Source organism: Lycium barbarum, chromosome 6 (genome assembly GCF_019175385.1).
Source record: "Lycium barbarum isolate Lr01 chromosome 6, ASM1917538v2, whole genome shotgun sequence".
Classification (NCBI taxonomy): Eukaryota; Viridiplantae; Streptophyta; class Magnoliopsida; order Solanales; family Solanaceae; genus Lycium; species Lycium barbarum.
The window spans coordinates 102,375,122-102,393,389 of NC_083342.1; the positions used below are offsets into that span (position 1 = coordinate 102,375,122).

Sequence of the window (18,268 nt, forward strand, 5' to 3'; positions counted from 1 at the left end):
TTTGGAAAAGCACTCTCCAACTTTGAAAAGAAAAAGATATTCCTCACAATTTTTGGTACTCATTAATATCATTAATTATATCTTATATAACAATATTTAAATGTTAAAATTGTAGAACATGAACCTGATAATGTGTTTGTTTAGCCTGATAACAGTAATCTTCAAAAACATTTTGGGTTTTGAACGATGTTTTGTTAGAAAAAGATTAAAGAACATTCTTAAAATATTTCTTTTTTTTCCTTCAAACACACGCAGTAGGCTGATGACCTCTCACCTCTTCTTCTATTTTTTTTTTTTTTTCCTGTTTTCTATTTTGTGGTTTTTTTTTTTCAACATTGAAAATTTTCTTTCTCAACATAATATTTCAAAAATAAATTTACTGGCACCAAAGTCCTACAGTTAACATCTAAATATTGTAATATAAGATGTACTTAATAATATTAATGGGTACCAAAAATTGTGGGGAATATATTTTTCTTTCCAAAGTTGGAGAATGCTTTTCCAATATTATTCACTTAACTGTTGTTAATATACTTGTTAGTGTAATAAAATCCTGGCCTTTAAAAATTAAATAGGACACATGTCTCTCATCTAAATGTGTACTTGACGAAATGGACAGAAAAGGGTAATGGAGAGGAGCCGGATCCGATTAAAATGGTAGTGGTGTAGAAATCTCAATTTTATCTTATACTGGCATACCCATAACTAATAAATTAAAAAGGCCCCTAACAAACATGACTAAGCCTAAGTGTACTAACCATAAAAATGCTTAATCCCATTTAACTTTCTGTGTATATATGATTTTAAATCAAAGTCATTCTTTTTTAGCACCTTGGTTAGCCATAATGTAGCATCTACAAGGTTTATTAAACATAATTAAAGCATCTTAAATTATTTTCTTTTATTTTGTCAAATTTGAGTGATTTTTCGTTATAAATATTAGTAATAATTTAGTGACTTCAATACGATAAGATCCACTCCTTGTGTTAGTAACATTAACAAGAATAGCAAATTTGGAAGGATCTAATACTTATTTAATATTAAAATTCTTCAGCAGAAGGAAATACACAAGTCTTACAAACTAGGAAAAAACACAAAAGTAGATAGCCAAGGAAATACAACCATCACACATAAAACACAAACATTCATCAATCAGAAAATTCTTCAGCCAAAGTACTACATAATCTGAAATTAGGCTGATTTAGCAACTAAAGTAAGCAAGAACTCCTTGTAACTTCCATTAGCAATTTCCTCAATCTTGTTAGTCAGAGTAGTTCCAAATCTCTTGTCAAACTCTTCAGCAATTTGGTTGATATCTTCATCAGCTCTTGTAGCAATGACTCTAGTCACTGAGTCTCTGGCTGGTTCATCCACATCTAGTCTCAGTGATGCATCCAAAACCTATTAATAAAAATGACCCCAAATCAAATATATATAATATGAGAAGTGAGAAAAAAACAAGAGAATTTTTAAAAATGTGAATAAAAAGATATTAAGTGCCTTAGTTTGGAGAATGATCATACTTTGCTGAAGTATGTTTGAGGTGTACAAAGGCATTGTACTGTTTGTTCTAAAACCAAGCTGCCACCAAGGTCCTGCAAGGAGGGAAAAACAGAAAAATTTACACAATAAGTCAGAAAAATATGGTGAAACAAATAAACCTTCATTAAACATCAATGAACTGTACTAACTTTCTTGGTAAATATTGTTGGGTTATTATTGTTTATTTTTTTGGTAAATATAGTTGCTGAATCTTTTTTTTTTTTTAAAAAAAAAGAGTTGCTGATTTGGAAAATTTGCTAACTTGGCATGCTTATTAGATTTTTCAGTTAGATCTAATGTGTTCTATGGTCCATTTTGTTTTAGTAACAAACTAGTACTCCTATAAGTTTAGTTACTCTAAAGTTACAAAATTTAGTTTAGTGATTTTTCTAGAAAAAATTGTTAACTTCTGGTTAACAGTGAGGTAATCTCATCTCATCCATCCTACTATTTCGTCAAATTTTCAAGCAAACGCCATAACATTTTATTTACCTCATCCAAATAGTTGCCACTGAGTTCCTTGTAATAGGCATAAAGAGCCTTGAGATGGAGCTTGCTTCTTGTTGATAATCTCCTCACAACTTCTTCATCTTCAATAAACTCCTTCTTTCCACCATCTTTAATTGCCTTTAGGAACTCCTTGGCCTCAGATTTTGCAAGTTCTTCGTTAACTTTTGGCCCTTCATAACGGTATGAACTCACCAGGGCTACTAAAAGCTATTTCAAGAAAGAAAAATCTTAATCAGTACTCAAAAGTCCATTTTAGAATCCACTAAAAGCCCAAGTTTGATGATCCAAAAGCACGGAGAAAAGGGATCTTAATATTTTTAGCCAACCTGCTAGAAAAATTCGCCTATCTAACCGTAATGGTACTTTTTAGTCTTTGTAGGTGTATACTCAATGTATAACCGTTGATATATATATATACACACAGATTATACACATATTATGGTTATACATCGATTATACATAGTATACTGGCTAAAAATTGTAAAGATCAGGGTTAGTTTTTGTTGTGAACTTTAATATGCTACTATGTAGATGTAGTGTACAAATCTCAAAATTACATATATGTTTTAACTTATACCCAAAGATGGTACTGTCACAAAAGTTTCACATTATAGGTGCAAAGTAGCATATTATAGAAGGTTACTTGCTGTAATTTTCACATTACCAATTCCATTTATTAATGATCTATATCTTTTAATCATATTTTAAATGGCCTGAGAGCGTAAGAAAAAATTAAGTTATCCGTGCATATAAGTTAAACTGGAAAATATGTATATTTACATGTGTACAAGTGTGTACCTTTCTTTGAGGAGAGTGGACATGGGAGGCAATGTCTTCCTCGATGGAGTGTTCAAAGAGGGAATGATAAGCCCTTCTTGCTCCCAAAAGTTGTTCAGAAGATCTAGTGGCAGCAGTCTCAATAATAATATGAAGTTGAGGTTGACCTTCTTTCACCAATGCCTCCTTAAACAGTCTAGCATCTCTCTCCCATGGATGCATTGTGTACACCATCACTGCATCCTACAATATTATTATTATTATTATTATTATTATTATTATTATTATTATTATTATTATTATTATTATTATTATTATTATTATTATTATTTCAATCAATCACTTTGTTTGGCTAGAGGAATTAGAAAAGATTATCTCAACGTAAGGTATGATTTAGTTTCTTTGTCATAAATGTCATGTGACGTTCATGACAGAGGGTGGGCCGATGAGGGCCGAGTCAAAGAGAAGGATTGACAAGCTTCTAAAAAAAGGGTTGGACATGTACATGCAAGGAAAATGAAGAGTTGTAGTAAGGCATAACATGACTAGTTCACATGATATTGTACATTCTTAAGCTCGATGATCGCTGACATAGACCGAGAGACAAATTTATAAGGCATATTGGACCAAAGCAAACAATACGTACCATGAACTTGGACTCTTGACATGTTAAACATGATAGTTGAACGTGTCAAACTTATTTGTCCGTTCTAATTTCATAAGATTGATCAATTGAAGAATATCTATAATTAAATTGACGAGTAATATAGAAAAAATAAAAGTAAAAAGAGTACGTACCTTGAGACGTAAAAACTCTTGGCGAATTTGGAGAACATGTGCTTCATCCCATCTCTCAAATTGGCGTTCATCCTCTTTGAAGAATTCTTGAGTGTTCTTCCTATAGAATTGCCTTTGCTTTGTGTCCCACTTTCCCAGTATTGATATGAATGACTTCTCATCAACTCCAAGTCCTAAAAGGAAAATTCCCAAATATAACAATTCTGATTTTCATTTTTTGTCTCCGATTTAATTCTTATAGAAAAAATGAAAATTAGACGGGTAGCACAAGTTTGAACAGGCAAAAAATATACATCAAAATATGAAAAAACAAAAAAATGTGAGTATTTAACTGATATAGTTTAGACAAAGGGGTGAAGAAAAAAAAATTGTACATGTATAACTCACACCTTCATCGGGAGCCATTAAAGAAAGCGAATTGAAAAGGGAATAATTAACTTGATATATAATAATGTAAAAATAATTATAAATTCGGGGAAAAACAAAAACCTGAGAAAGCCTTGGTGAGAGCTCTAAACTCATTAGAGGTTGCTGTTTGTTGACCACTTGTGTTGTAATGACCTGATATTAGGAATTAAAATTATAACATAAATTCACTTCTTTTATTTTTTATGAAATAAGAAGGTGAAAGAGTAACTTTGGAAAATTATATTGAAAAGTTAATTATTCTGAAAAAACAGAACCTGATAAAGCCTTGGAGAAAGCCTTAAACTCATTGGAGGTTGCCATTTGATGAATGTTTGTGTGTGTGTTTTGGAGGCAAAATTAAGACTAGAGTTGCTATTTTTGGCTGTGTGAGGATCTCTTTCAATTCAAGCTATATTTATAGTGTGCTCTTTGGGCATTTTGGTCATTTCTCATGTAGTCACCGGCTGGACAAGTTTGATTTAAATTAACTAAAGACAAAAATATGCCCCAAGAAAATTAAAATGGCATTTATGTCCCATTTAAGATCTTCCACAATAACCGAGTGCAATAACCAGAGGATTATTTTTCTATTTCATGCTACAATCCTTTGATTAATTCTCAAACGGACTCTTTCTTTTCATATAAAATCCACATTTTAGAACATTAATGGGAAGGTGAATAAAAGGGCCAAACCATGATAATTAATTTAGGTCAAGCGTATGTTAAATGTATAAGTAACGTTACGTTCTTTTCTACTGATATAACATAAATGAAAAAAGGTAGACATCTTAATAATTTCAGTTAGTAAATTGATGAGAGTTTCTTTTATTGTTTTAGTTTATCGCCTAATATTAAAGGCCCCATTTAAGTGAACGTTGATGCGGTTACTAAATTACTTATAAGTGATGTTAGAGTAATGTTAATCCGATTTCACCAACGAGTTATTTACATTTAATAAAATGTACTATGTCTTTAAGTACACCATTACACCAATAAGCATGCCTAAGCAAAGAGAAAATATCACTTGAATAGTGGCCACATTTGGTTTAATTTACATAATAGTATTATATTATGAATTTAATTAATACATGTGTTAGTGTAAGCATTTAATTTACAGTTACAGTATTAGTTTGTTTTAATTTATTGTAACAGTTTAGGCATTCAGAATTACTCCTTTCGACGTGGTGTGGCATCACCCGTTCTTTAATAAAGTAATTAATCTGTTATTAAGCAGGTTTAATTTGTTGAATTGGTTTCAGTTTTTTCAATCGAAATGTAAAGTATGATTGAATTGTCTTTACTATAACAAGATCCTTCTGTGATATACGTGGCAAAGCATGAGTGGCGTCCTGAAATTAAAATTAGAAATATAGGAGTAAGTGATGATGTGAATCTTTCGTTATGCTAAATCACAACTATTCATCATGACGAAGTCTGAAGTCTTTTTTTAAAATTGGATAGAGGTCTTGAATTTGTTCAAGTGTTCATACTACTAGCTCACATCATTGGTATTATATAATTAATAAGGACATAGAAAAGATCAACAGAAAATGATAATTATATAAATAATATAAGTAGTAGTAGTAGTAGTAGTAAGCCCCTGATTAATTAGATAACTTAGGATATTTTGAGAATTTTTTTGTCAAGAGAATGTGTGAGGTTATCCATTAATGGAATAAAGTAGAATTGAGGTTAATTTAACCTTGTACATTCTCTATGAAAATATTGGGATATCTTTTATATTCAACATCACAAGTTTCAAGCAGTGTTTTAAGAGGCGGGAGCGTGAGGCGAGGCGTTTTATGCAGTATGGGGCGAGACGTAAGTCCCGAGACATGGAGCATAAGTCTCATAGATCTACGGGGCGCATGTCTCATATATCTTCAATTTTATAATTTTATTATCAAACAATAAGTAAAAGTAAAGTTTTCATTAAATTTCTACAAATAAATCTCCAATAATGTAGAAAGAATTATTATAAATATTATTTGAGAAAGATAACAAAAAAAAATGATACTAGCCTAGATAATCTTTAAAATGAAATTTTCATTCACTTCATCATCAATCTCCAGATCTATTAGTCCTTCCCGACCTCGACTAATATTTGTACCGACTTTTCTTTATATATTCAAAGAAGAAGAAGGGCAAAAAGTGTAAGAGCAATGGGGTAAAAATGGATAAAGTTGTTTCAGGAACATAGTACAATGAAATCTCTATCATATCAATTTCAGGCATAGTCATCTAAAAAATACTATTTATGGCAGTGTTATTTTCTATGAGAATTGTTTTTCTTTATTTATATATTTTAGGAAAAATCACTACAATATGAAAACATGATAACATAAAGTATAAATATCATAATACCAATAATAAAAATCATAATTTATAGCAAAAATAATTTTAAAACAATAAAAATCAAATTTAACGCTCGGTACGTACGTCTGTACTCTCGGGGCTTACGCTTTTGCGCCCGGGACTTACACCCCAAATTCTAGGGCGTACGCTCTATGGATCTACGCAAATGAGCGTTTTTGGTACGCCCCACCCCGAAGCTCGCCCCGAGTTTTGCCCCGAAACGCCTCTAAAAACGCTACTTTCAAGAACCTAACAATATTACAATTGAAATAGTAGTCCTAATTAAGTAACCTTTTTTTGTTGTTGTTGCATTTAGCTGCTAGTCTGGTACAACATGCTAAAGGATATTCCACGAACTTCATATATATCAATGTGGCAATATCATAACATCGATTTTCTTTAAAAGTATTGCTATGCAGTTCGTTACTGAAGATAGGTATCCCTTTATTCAGAAAAAATAAATGAAAGGTTAGAGGGGGTGTGTGTATATATACACACATATACATACATATATATTCACAGAGTATGACTGAACTGACTTAATTTCATCTATACCAATGTCCTTCTTTTGTGGCTATGAAAATGTGGTCATCCTAAAAATAAATTATTTACACACACACATATATATATATACAGAGTATGACTGAACTGGCTTAATTTCATCTATACCAATATCCTTCTTTTCTATGAGGCTATGAAAATGTGGTCATCCTAAAAATAAAACATTTACCATCGGTGTGATCTAGAAATTGAAAGATTAAAAGAAGCATATTATCGATGGTGATGTTTAAGTAGATAAATTAGGGTTTCCTATCGTGTAGGAGGTGTGGACAAATTTTTTAAATTGTTTTTGTTTTGCGTTTGTTTGTGCAAAGTTTATTCATTCTTTTTTTTTGCTAAGATAGAACATATAAAAAGAAGATCTTGTTTGTTGTAGAAGTTTACGGCCAACGTAACACGTCATAAAAAATTTATCATATAAAATTTTAAAGCTATTAAGAACGTGTTTTTATTCAATTTTTAACTGAATTTTCTTTTAACCTGTCACACTACAGTATACTTTTTTCAATTGACACAGTCTGCGTGTTCACTGCCCCTAACAAAACATTAGAATAATTTATCTGTTTCTGGTAAGATAAACTTAGTTGAAAGTGGAAACATAATCAATGAATAAAGTCTAGTCTTCCATGATGTACATTTGTTAAATGTGAGAATCTTCTTAATAAGTCATCGCAAAGAGTCCCCCGTGGACTGGGTGGACTCAATGTTTCAACAAACGGGTGTAAATAGTTTGTTCAATCACTTATTCTATAAAATTTATAGCATATTAATTTTTCAATTATTCTATTTTATATAACTAAATTATAAGAATTTTAGAAATTGTTCCAATCATCTTGATTTTTCTTCGGTACTAGTGTAGTTCGACTAATTTTGAGTAATTTTTTCACACAACAATATGATTTTGCTATACTCACTGATCGTGACTAAGTACTGTATTTTACAGACGAAATAGTATGGGGACAAAATGTAGGAGCTAAGCACATGATCAATATGTGAAAGCCTGGAAGGAATAATATAATGGATTACCTACCATAATAATTAAAGTAGGTTAATTTGTTTTTTTTTGTTTAAATAAAAGGCTTGATGCATGCCAACTAATACCAGCCTCCAATACTTTTCACATAATGATCTTTTCCTATAGGATTCCAAAAACAAAAACAGAAAAATCTTCCTAAACCTCATTTCGTGTTAGTTCCTAATATGTGCCTTTAAAAATTTAGCTGCTTATATAATTTGGTTGAAGTGTTTATTTTTTTCAAGAACTACATTATATTATAAACTAATAAATGAATCAACTGAATATTGTTGGCGTTACGTTACAGGCCTTGCCTAACATACATGCAGAAAAACTAATCTTTGGAGAGGTCTCTCGAACTATAGGGATGACTAATATATAGAAACACATTCGGCAGATATAAAAAATAATGCATCATTGTATAATATATAGCATCACAAACTGCAAATTTATTCATATAGTTATATCTAAACATTGGACTCGGAAAGAGAACAATATGCAAATATTGTTAAGTGCACGGAGGGAGTACTTTAATTTTCAAGCTAAAAGTTTTTTTTTTTTTAAGGACCCAATTGGCCATAAATATTATTCACTTTTTTCCCGAATAATTTTTCACTTTATTTAAAAGTTAGTGTTTGAGCATGAAAATTTCAAATCCAACTTAAAGGTGTATTTCAAATTTGAAAAATAGCTTATAACCTATTTTTCAACTTACTTTTCACTATTGAAATTGTACTATATTTAAGTATATTTAAGCATGAACATTATTTCAAATATTCTTTGCAAAAAGTATAACCAAATACAACTTCATTTTCAACTCAAACTCCATAAATTCCAAATAAATTGATTTTTTTTTTTTGGAAGATATGATCAAACGCCAGCTTAGGCTCCGTTTGGACATGATTTGAAGTTAAAGTTTTGTTTGGATATGCAATTTGGATTTCTAAAGTTGTATTTTTTTCTCATAAACATGAAAACCACACAAGTTGTGAAAACTATCAAAACTTCTCAAAGTCTTATACAATCTTACCAAATGAGCAAACCATAGTTCATAACAAGTTCTAGAAGACATTTCTAAAAAATGTAACATGTATTGATCGAACTTTAGTTCAATAAAAAGGAAAATTGAACATGAGTTGTAGTGTAACACTCTTTAAGATGATCCTCCCACATGATACGGATAATCTCTTCACATCGAGCATGCAACCGAGAATACGAACCAACATTGTTACTTTGAGTGAAGTTTTACAGTTAAAAAATATATCTACCACCTTATGAATCTTTTTTTAACAAAATATAAATTTATGTTTCAATTAAATCGCTAATTTAGTATCCCAAATTCTATTTTTTGAAAATTCAGAATTTGAAATCATAATACGAGAGGTTGAAATTGTAATTTGTGTAAATTTTATAAACAAAAGTTGCTTTCAAATCCTATGGTTAAACGGCTACTTAGAATTAGTAGGAGCAAAATGAAAAGGAGTTGGAAGGTTAAAAAGCTAATATTATAAGGGCATTAAGGTCCAAATGAAATACAAAGGGCAAACAGTAGAGTTCAAACTCCCGGTTACCTGTATAAAAAAGGAACTTAGGTGGAGGGAAATTGGAAACAAACAACTGAAACTGAAACTGAAATTAAAACCAGCAAAACCGAAATTCTTATTTATCAACTCTTCAATTCTCTTCTTATTATATAGCTTGCTATTTTCTCTTCACTTGTTAAATATTCTAAAGAACCAAAACCAAGAAATGGGGAGTCTCTTAGTACCAGACGTTGTTCCTTCTCCAAACCAGGACGCTGAAACACTCAGGAATTCCTTCAAAGGATATTTTTTCGGTATATATACCTCCTTCTTTCTTGTTATCCCCTTTTCGTTTTCTCTGTTTATTATCTTTGATTAACGGATGGGAATGGTAAGAGGCGGATTCAGAATTTAAACTCGATGGTTCGACTTTACAACTCTTACCATGGATGCATTGCACTTTTGGAACATGCAATTTAACATTTGTTAAGATTTTAGTAGATTTTAGATATATATATATATATATATATATATATATATATATATATATATATATATATATTTACACAGAGATAATGGTCAAAAACACACCTGAACTATCACTTTTTCGCAAGTTTCGCACCTCAACTATCAGTTGTTTCATTTTAGGAAAAGGAAACAAATGATAGTTGGCAAAATCAGATTTGAGGCATGTTTTAATACATAGATGTTGATAGTTCAAGAAGGAAAACGGAACAATTGATAGTTGGAGTGTGAAAGTCATGAAAAAGTGATAGTTTAGGTGTGTTTTTGACCATTAACTCATTTATATATTTCTTGTCGAAATACTAGGTTCAGTCGAACCAGTTAACTACAACTACAGGGATGAATTTCAAGTATTGTGTTGCTCTTTCCTTTTGACATAATTTTTTTGTGCATTTTTTAGGACTGGGAACTGATGAGAAGGCGATAATAACGGTTTTGGGACATAGAAATGCAAGCCAGATGAAGAAGATCAAAGAAGAATATGAGCAGCTTTATAACAAATCCCTTATTGATGATCTTCATTCTGAATTATCTGGTGATTTCAGGGTATTCTTTTTTTCCTGAACGCATCTGTTTTATAAGTAATAAAAAATCCCAACTTAAATGGTTCAGCTTATAAGCCTAGTAATTCCTCAAGGTTACCCTCAGCAGATTTTGGTCTTTTTTTTTTTTTTTTTTTACGGATAGTTTGAAGGAAGATCTATCACGTGTACAGTTGAATTAGCTTTTTCTTTCCTATAATTTCCTAGAAAGCTAAATTCACTTCTAAGTAGAAGGATAAGATCAACTTGCTATGAGTTTGCAATTTTGAGTTTCCATTCTAAATTATTCAAAGAACTAAATTGGTATATCCATAGGATAACCTTCAAAAAACCATAGTTTCTAATTTTGGGATGTCAAAAGTTTCGGCCAAATTTCATCACAAAATTTATATTATGAATAATAAAAATGAACAAAAATACTTCTTAAAAATAAATTACTCCACAAGTCTGGTGAACAGAGTTACTCAAGCCTGTGCTGTGGAAGATAGCAGATCATCGATGGGATAGTCGAGATGCGCAAGCCTGCTCGGACACCATCATTATATAAGAGTCATCTTATACATGACGTTTATGTCAGAAGTCATTTCTTGACAAATAGAACATGAGATAGAACAGATAAATTATCTTTGCTATTGATCAACAAACAAAATATAAGTCAACCCACACAACCTCAAAAAATCACAAAACGACTAATTAACTGTTAAAAATAAAATAAAAGAACTAAAAATGGATAAGCTTGTTGACTGTTCCTTTCCTGCAGAAGAGCAACTCTTGAATGGTAAAAAAAGCATTGTTACTACTTACTTCAAAGTTTTGACTTCTTTGACTTTCATGTTTGATGCATGATAGAAAGCGGTGATCCTCTGGGCATATGATCCTCCTGAAAGATATGCGAGGCTAGCGAATGAGGTCTTAAATTCATGGATACATGACATAACCCGCCTGCATGTGATAGTAGAGATAGCTTGTGCATCACCTCCTGATCATCTTGTTGCTGTGAGACAAAAATACAGTGACCTCTTTGGCTGCTCACTTGAAGAGGATATCATTGCACATGTCTCTCCTCCTGTCCAAAAGGTTAATTTATTTCATTGTTTCCACTCACCAATTGTTAATTAAAGATGAATAATGTTCTTTGAACAATATTGTTCTATCTCTGTTTGTTCCGGGGTACAGTATTATCTCATTTGTAAAAGGAAAAAGGTCCAAATTTACCCCTCTACTATATGAATTATCTTGATTTTATCCCCTGTTACACTTTGGCGTCACTCATACCCTTGTTGTTATCAAATCATCTCATATTTTCCCTTGCCTTTAACGGAGTTCTAACGTGGACTGGGTGGATTCCACAAGTGAAAACACTTCAGGAAAAAGGTCCAAATTACCCCTCTACTTTTGACTATGGTTTAAATTTACCTTCTGTGATACTTCAGGTTTAGAGCTCCAATAAGGTCAAGGGGAAATACAAGACGTAATAGAAAGGGTATATATGGTCCCAAATATAAGGAGCATAAAATCAAGATATCTCTTTTAACAGACAGATATTTTTTACCCTTTCTCTTTACAAAATAAATGCTCATTAGCATTTGAAATTCCTATCAATAGCTCGGAACTTCTTTTTTGTTCAGTATTCCATTTTTCAGCCCACCTTTCATTATTTTCTAGTGATCACTAAACATTGTTTAAGATATTTTCCTTACCAAAATACACCCTTAGTTGCTTTATCTTGTTTAATCCATGTCTGCATCATCACCTTGCACTGTAGAATTTTCTTATGTGATGTTCAATGAGCACCATGTTTGAAGTGTTGCATTGGATGAAAATTGGGCAGGTACTAGTCAGTCTAGTCAGTTCCTACAGATATGACAAGGAATTGGTCGACCATAGTACTGCTAATCTAGAGGCTTCGAAGCTTCATGAAGCCACTAGAACAAAACAATTAGATTGTGATGAACTCGTCCTGATACTCAGCACAAGGAACATGCATCAGCTTAAGGCAACTTTCCAGTGCTATAAGCAAAACTATGGATTCTCCATTTATCAGGTCTTTTATCTTTAAGCAACCAGATTTACGTTGCTTTAGCATTCTTGCTCTTCTATTAATCTTATTTTGTTGGACCAATTCTCTATCACAGGATATATCGAATTGCGGTGAAGGTCTTTCAGAATCTATCTGGAAAGTGGTTATCTTGTGCATAGAATCCCCAGAGGAGCATTTTGCTGAGGTAACAAAAATAGCCATAAAAGATTACCTTGTTAGGCTTCTTTTTTTCTTATTGTTTAGTACCCTTTTTCCCCCCTGAAGAATCCTTCTATTTTGGTGCATACAGTCATCTTTGTCTTAGTGAAATTGGTGTACAACTAGCGTGAAATTGGTGTACAACTAGCTTTGTCTTGGATTGTACTTTCTTATGATTACTTAGTTTAAGACTGTTAAGAGGTCCCTGAATTTTGGCCTGGTCCTGTTTGTACAAATAATTCTTTTCTGTCACTGTTCCCGTAGAGCCTCTTTTTTTCATCCGCCCGTTTGGACATGATTTTTTTTCCTTTTACCCAGAACATGTTTTTAAAATAATGTTTGGTTACACATTAGAATGATTTTTCGGTTAGTTGTTGTGAGAAACTAGTTATAACCAGTTTTCAAGTGGAATTTTCTTTCACTCACTTTTTTACTAGTGAAATGCATTTCCATACACAACTTCACTTTCAATTACCATGTTTCAACTTCAAAATACTACTTTTTTCAAATATCACTCGATTCATGTCCAAACGCCTACTAAGAACCTGACAGAACCTTTTCACATTGCTGTTGTTCCCTAATCCACTCAGAAGAAATCAAAGTTAAACCTTCATCATGGGTAAAAATCTGGAGGAGAATTCTTGGACACGCGAACCTTTGGAAAAAAATTCTAATCATTTGGGAAATTAGATGTAAGCAGTTCAATTTGAGCAGTAGCTGCTGTCTGGTGCAAGCTATTCTCTTCTGGAACTTGCTGTAACATCACCACCCCTTCAAACAACTTCCTCTTGACATCGAGCAATTTTGATTGTTTTATCATCTCTTTTTGTCCCTTGGCTATCTAATATTGCTTATCACCTAACGACAGCGACTAGATCACCCTTTTCTCTCCTCCGTATCTGGACATTTCAGGTCGTAAAGGTCTCCACCGACGGGCTAGGAACTGATGAGGATTCTTTGACTAGAGCCATTATAACTAGAGCTGAAATTGATATGATCAAAGTTAAGGAAGAATATGTCAAAATGAAGAATACTACTCTTGAATATGCTGTAGCTGATGACACATCAGGTTACTACAGGGAGTTCCTGATGACCCTGCTTGGGGCCACTGACACTAGCTTCTAGTGTTTGTATCCTTCATTATTGGTAATATCAAGAGGCTTGCAGTGTGGTTATATATATTGTGATTCAACTTTGTTTGGTTTGAAGTTGCTGTATCAGTATTGGTGAGGGTGATCTTTGATATTTGTATTAGCAGTAGAAGAAGAATGATTGTGTACCTTGATTGTCTGGCACTTTGTTTCTGAATAAATGTTCGTCTTTCAGTTCTAGTATAGAAACAAAACACAACATTATTGGACATTTGAGAAGTTTTTTCACTATTAGCGTTATTTACATTTATCTTAATTTTCAGGTCATCTAATTTGAGTCCATATAGTTTGGACAGTTACTTGCAATTATCTTTAAAGTGAGCTGACAACCCCTAATATAATTGTTTTAACCATGTTACAAGCGTTCACTCTACCCAAAAGTCATTTCTACTGCATCAAATGCATCCGTATCACCCCCAACAACTTAGAATCAATTAAATTTATGCCACAAGAACATTTTGAAGTACAATAAAATCAACACAATAATAAGATTTATTACTATCAAGATTGCTTGTTCGATAACCACTACTCCATCTTCCAAATGTTGATTATTGTTACACATTTTTAAGGATTGCTTGAGCACTAATCCCTACTTCATCTTCCAAATATGTTTTATGTATTGATATTCGATATCAACACTAATATGGATGCTAATTCTCAAATTAACAAACATAATTTTTATTTATAACAGGATGCGATGTTGATCAAAATGATTTTGTTTTGTCCATCGCTATCTTGATGATTCCAATTTCAACTATTATTAGAATCAGAAATTGTGTTATGGAAAAATGCAACCTGGGGAACAAAGAAATTAACTACTACCTATAGAACGAACTATGACTAAAAATAACTGGTCTAAAATAGGTCATTTTAAAGAATTAAGATAAGATGTAATTAATTATTAGTTCTTAAATCTACCTTTATCTAATAAAAATAACATTAAATTAAGGTCAAACAACAAAAGCAGAATGGCCCGGTGACCCTTGTACTTGTCCTGGATTATCATCCAAGCCCTTGGACTCCCGTAATAAATCAAGTAAAATTTTCACAAACAGCTACCTTTTAACTCTTTCTAACAACCTATAACTACATATGCTATATTTACAATTCGTAACTAGATGACCCTATATTTATCTAGTAGTCGGGTATACCAAAATATAGCATAAATATAGCGGAAATACAGACGCGAGTTTAACTGACAGTGCTATATTTATGGAAACAAAATCTGTTCCAATTTTAATTAGAATCGGTTATATTGTTCCCTGATTCACGCAAATATCCTCCCATTCCATATCTGATTCCATATCTCATTCAAACAGCTAACAAATTCAAAAAAATTTGAATTCAAACCTTACAATCGTATTTTTAACCAAAAATAAAAAGGTTGAAAAACCTTTGAAAAATAACAATATCAAACCAGTGAACATAGCTTGATTATCACGACGAATATATATTTGATTTCATCAAGTTGAGTTCATAATTGAGGTAACGATTTTTTCACTGCAAACTTTTTTTTTTGTTCGTCTTTTCTGAAATTGTTTTAGCTAAATTGAATATAACACATTGTTGTATTCGAAAACAACAGGATAATGACAAGCGTAATTGCGTTGATCCGTCATTCTGATTTTTGGAACGATCAGAACTGTTTTGTGAATTACAAAATTGATGATGTTGTATTCATTGATAATTGCAATTACGATGAGTTAGTTTGTACGATTACAAATCAATTAGGCGTGGATACTGTTAGGAAAACTATTTCAATAAAATATACTGTTGAAGGCGATTTTCAACCAATTGAAATACACAACGATATGGGAGTTCGTGTGTACGTTGAGCTTAAGAGAGAAAACAGAGTTTTGGGGATGTATCCAATGTGCGTTAGTATTCATGATTTGGATGTTGAGGATGGTGTAACTGGTAATCATATTATTGGAGATGATGTGCTGCAAATTGGATATAGCGAGAATCGGGATGGTATGAAAGTTTATGATTCTACTGTAAACGCTGTTGTTTTGTTTGGGAATGATAACAATTTGGTAATTTCGAAACCGGAAGCGAAAGGAGTTTTTGTCGATCAAATTTACCAGGATAAGGAAACTTTGAAAATTGCGATGACGAAATACGCAATTCGTGAAAGATTCAATTTCAAAACAGAGAGATCGAATGCTATAAGGTATGATTTTCTAAATGTATTCTGGTAACAGAAAGTGCAGATGTATTTTTGTTATATTTGTACTGTATTGAGATGATTTGTTAACTTATTTAGCACACTGTTAATTTTAAAAATGTTTGATGCAATATATTCTGATATATTTTTTGTATATTTATACTGTATTTAATTGATTCAATATGTACTCTTTGCATTGTATTATGTAGCTACACTCTGGCATGTTGGTCGCCGGAATGTAAATGGAAATTCAGAGCGTCGAGAATTGGGGATTCTGAAATGTTCAGGGTTAGAGCTTTCGATGAAGAACATACATGTCCGTTGAAGGACAAGGTGTATTCACAAAGGCAGGCAACAAGTTGGTTTATTGGAGAAGCGGTTGTGAAGGCGAAAATAACTAACCATAAAAGGAAGGTCACACCTGGGGATATAATAGATGATGTTAAGAATGAATTCGGCGTAGATGTTTCTTATATGATGACATGGAGAGCTAGAGAGAAGGCTATAAAAGATTTCAGAGGTGATCCAGCTCATTCATACAAGAAGTTGCCGGCATATATATACATACTTGATAAAACGTATCCTGGATCGCTCGTTAAAATGCATAAATCACCAGAAAATGAGTTTATGTATTTGTTTGTAGCACTCAAAGCATTCATAAAGGGATTCGAGTGTTGTAGACCAATAGTTGTAGTGGATGGTGCACATCTTAAATCAATGTATAATGGTACATTTGTGTCGGCAAGTACTTTGGATGGAGCAGGTATGTGTAAATCTATTCTATGAATGCTTTTTTTATAAATACAACATTATGCTTATTGATTTGCAAATAAAGCTGCTAAAAAAATACTCTGGATGTATTGCTGGTGTAAATTTGTGAATATTATATGTTGAAATACACTGTAAATATGAGGTAAATATATTGTAAATATATATTATTGTTTTATAAATGATGGTGCTAAAAATACAGTCTGAGATCAAATTCAGTTGAAATATGTGTTGAATATATTATAAATATATACTGATTTTTGTAGGTAATATCCTACCACTAGCGTATGGTGTGATAGATTCTGAGAATAATAAGTCGTGGACGTGGTTCTTTGAACTGTTCAAGCAAGCTTATGGTGTTAGGCAAAATATGTGTGTCGTGTCCGACAGACATGAAAGCATAATACACTCAGTTTCTAAGGTGTATCCTACTGTTCCTCATGTTGACACCCAATTTTGTCCCGCCTCTCTTCCAAAATACCTATTTATGCTCCTAACATTTTGTGGAAAATTAAAAAATATATATATATTGTATTTACTATGATTATTAGCCTTTTATCAAAATCGGGGCTTCATTATTATATTTCAGTTACTTATTATTATTATTATTATTAATATTATTATTATTATTATTATTATTATTATTATTATTCAAATTTTTATCATTTCAGTATTTTACCAGCTTACGCACACGCATCGCATTTATCTTTGCATAATTAAATAATAGTATTTTATTTTACTGTGAATTTTTAAAAAATATTATTGCACGACTATTATAACATCATATAATTTTATTACCCGAGTTCTAATAATTACACATTTTGGTATTATGTGATATTATGTCATTCTCAGTACATCGTTAATCAAAATGAGTCTCTTATTTAAATATTGGAAGACAAACTGTTCCTTACACGCAGTCCGTATTTCGACTTACCGAATCCCAAATTAAAGTCCGATTAACTCCTAATATCTTTTTGACTAGCCCATATCTTTTATCTCAATTTTTAAACCCAGTCTATGTTTTTAATTTTAGCCCATTCTCAATACTCAGTCCAAAAATGGACCCAGTCCAAAAAATACCGGGTCCGACCCGCATCAGCTCCAACATAAGGGAAACCCCTAGGGTTTCCCTTTATTCTTTTACTCCTTACGCCGCCTCCCCCCCCCCCCCCCTTTTTTTCTCCCCTTTCTCTTCTCGCCTTCATCATCTCATCACCCCCACCACCGCCGTTTGCCCGCCGCTCCTCTTCCCTTTTCCCCTCCACCGCCGCCTACACCCCACTCCCACGCTCCTCGTCCCCACCTCGCCGACGACCCCCACACCGCTACCCCACCACGCTCCTCTTCCTTTTTCCCCCGCTCCTCTCCCCCTGTTTTTTCTTCAACA

General features: G+C 32.4%; 2 protein-coding genes across 2 annotated transcripts; one reads left to right on the forward strand and one right to left on the reverse strand.

The window, feature by feature from the left end:
• Positions 1 to 1,012: 1,012 nt before the first annotated feature.
• LOC132599895 (annexin D4-like) lies at positions 1,013 to 4,415 on the reverse strand. The gene is made up of 7 exons (XM_060313062.1): positions 4,311 to 4,415; positions 4,117 to 4,188; positions 3,628 to 3,800; positions 2,851 to 3,072; positions 2,035 to 2,259; positions 1,524 to 1,595; positions 1,013 to 1,401 (listed from the first exon to the last, which is right to left on the reverse strand). Exons 1-7 carry the CDS (start codon positions 4,354 to 4,356, stop codon positions 1,192 to 1,194), a joined length of 1,020 nt encoding a protein of 339 aa, XP_060169045.1. The 5' UTR covers positions 4,357 to 4,415; the 3' UTR covers positions 1,013 to 1,191.
• Positions 4,416 to 9,593: 5,178 nt separating this feature from the next.
• On the forward strand, positions 9,594 to 14,157 carry LOC132599896 (annexin D3-like). The gene is made up of 6 exons (XM_060313063.1): positions 9,594 to 9,803; positions 10,415 to 10,560; positions 11,406 to 11,633; positions 12,388 to 12,600; positions 12,692 to 12,781; positions 13,708 to 14,157. Exons 1-6 carry the CDS (start codon positions 9,716 to 9,718, stop codon positions 13,918 to 13,920), a joined length of 978 nt encoding a protein of 325 aa, XP_060169046.1. The 5' UTR covers positions 9,594 to 9,715; the 3' UTR covers positions 13,921 to 14,157.
• The last annotated feature ends 4,111 nt before the right edge of the window (positions 14,158 to 18,268 follow it).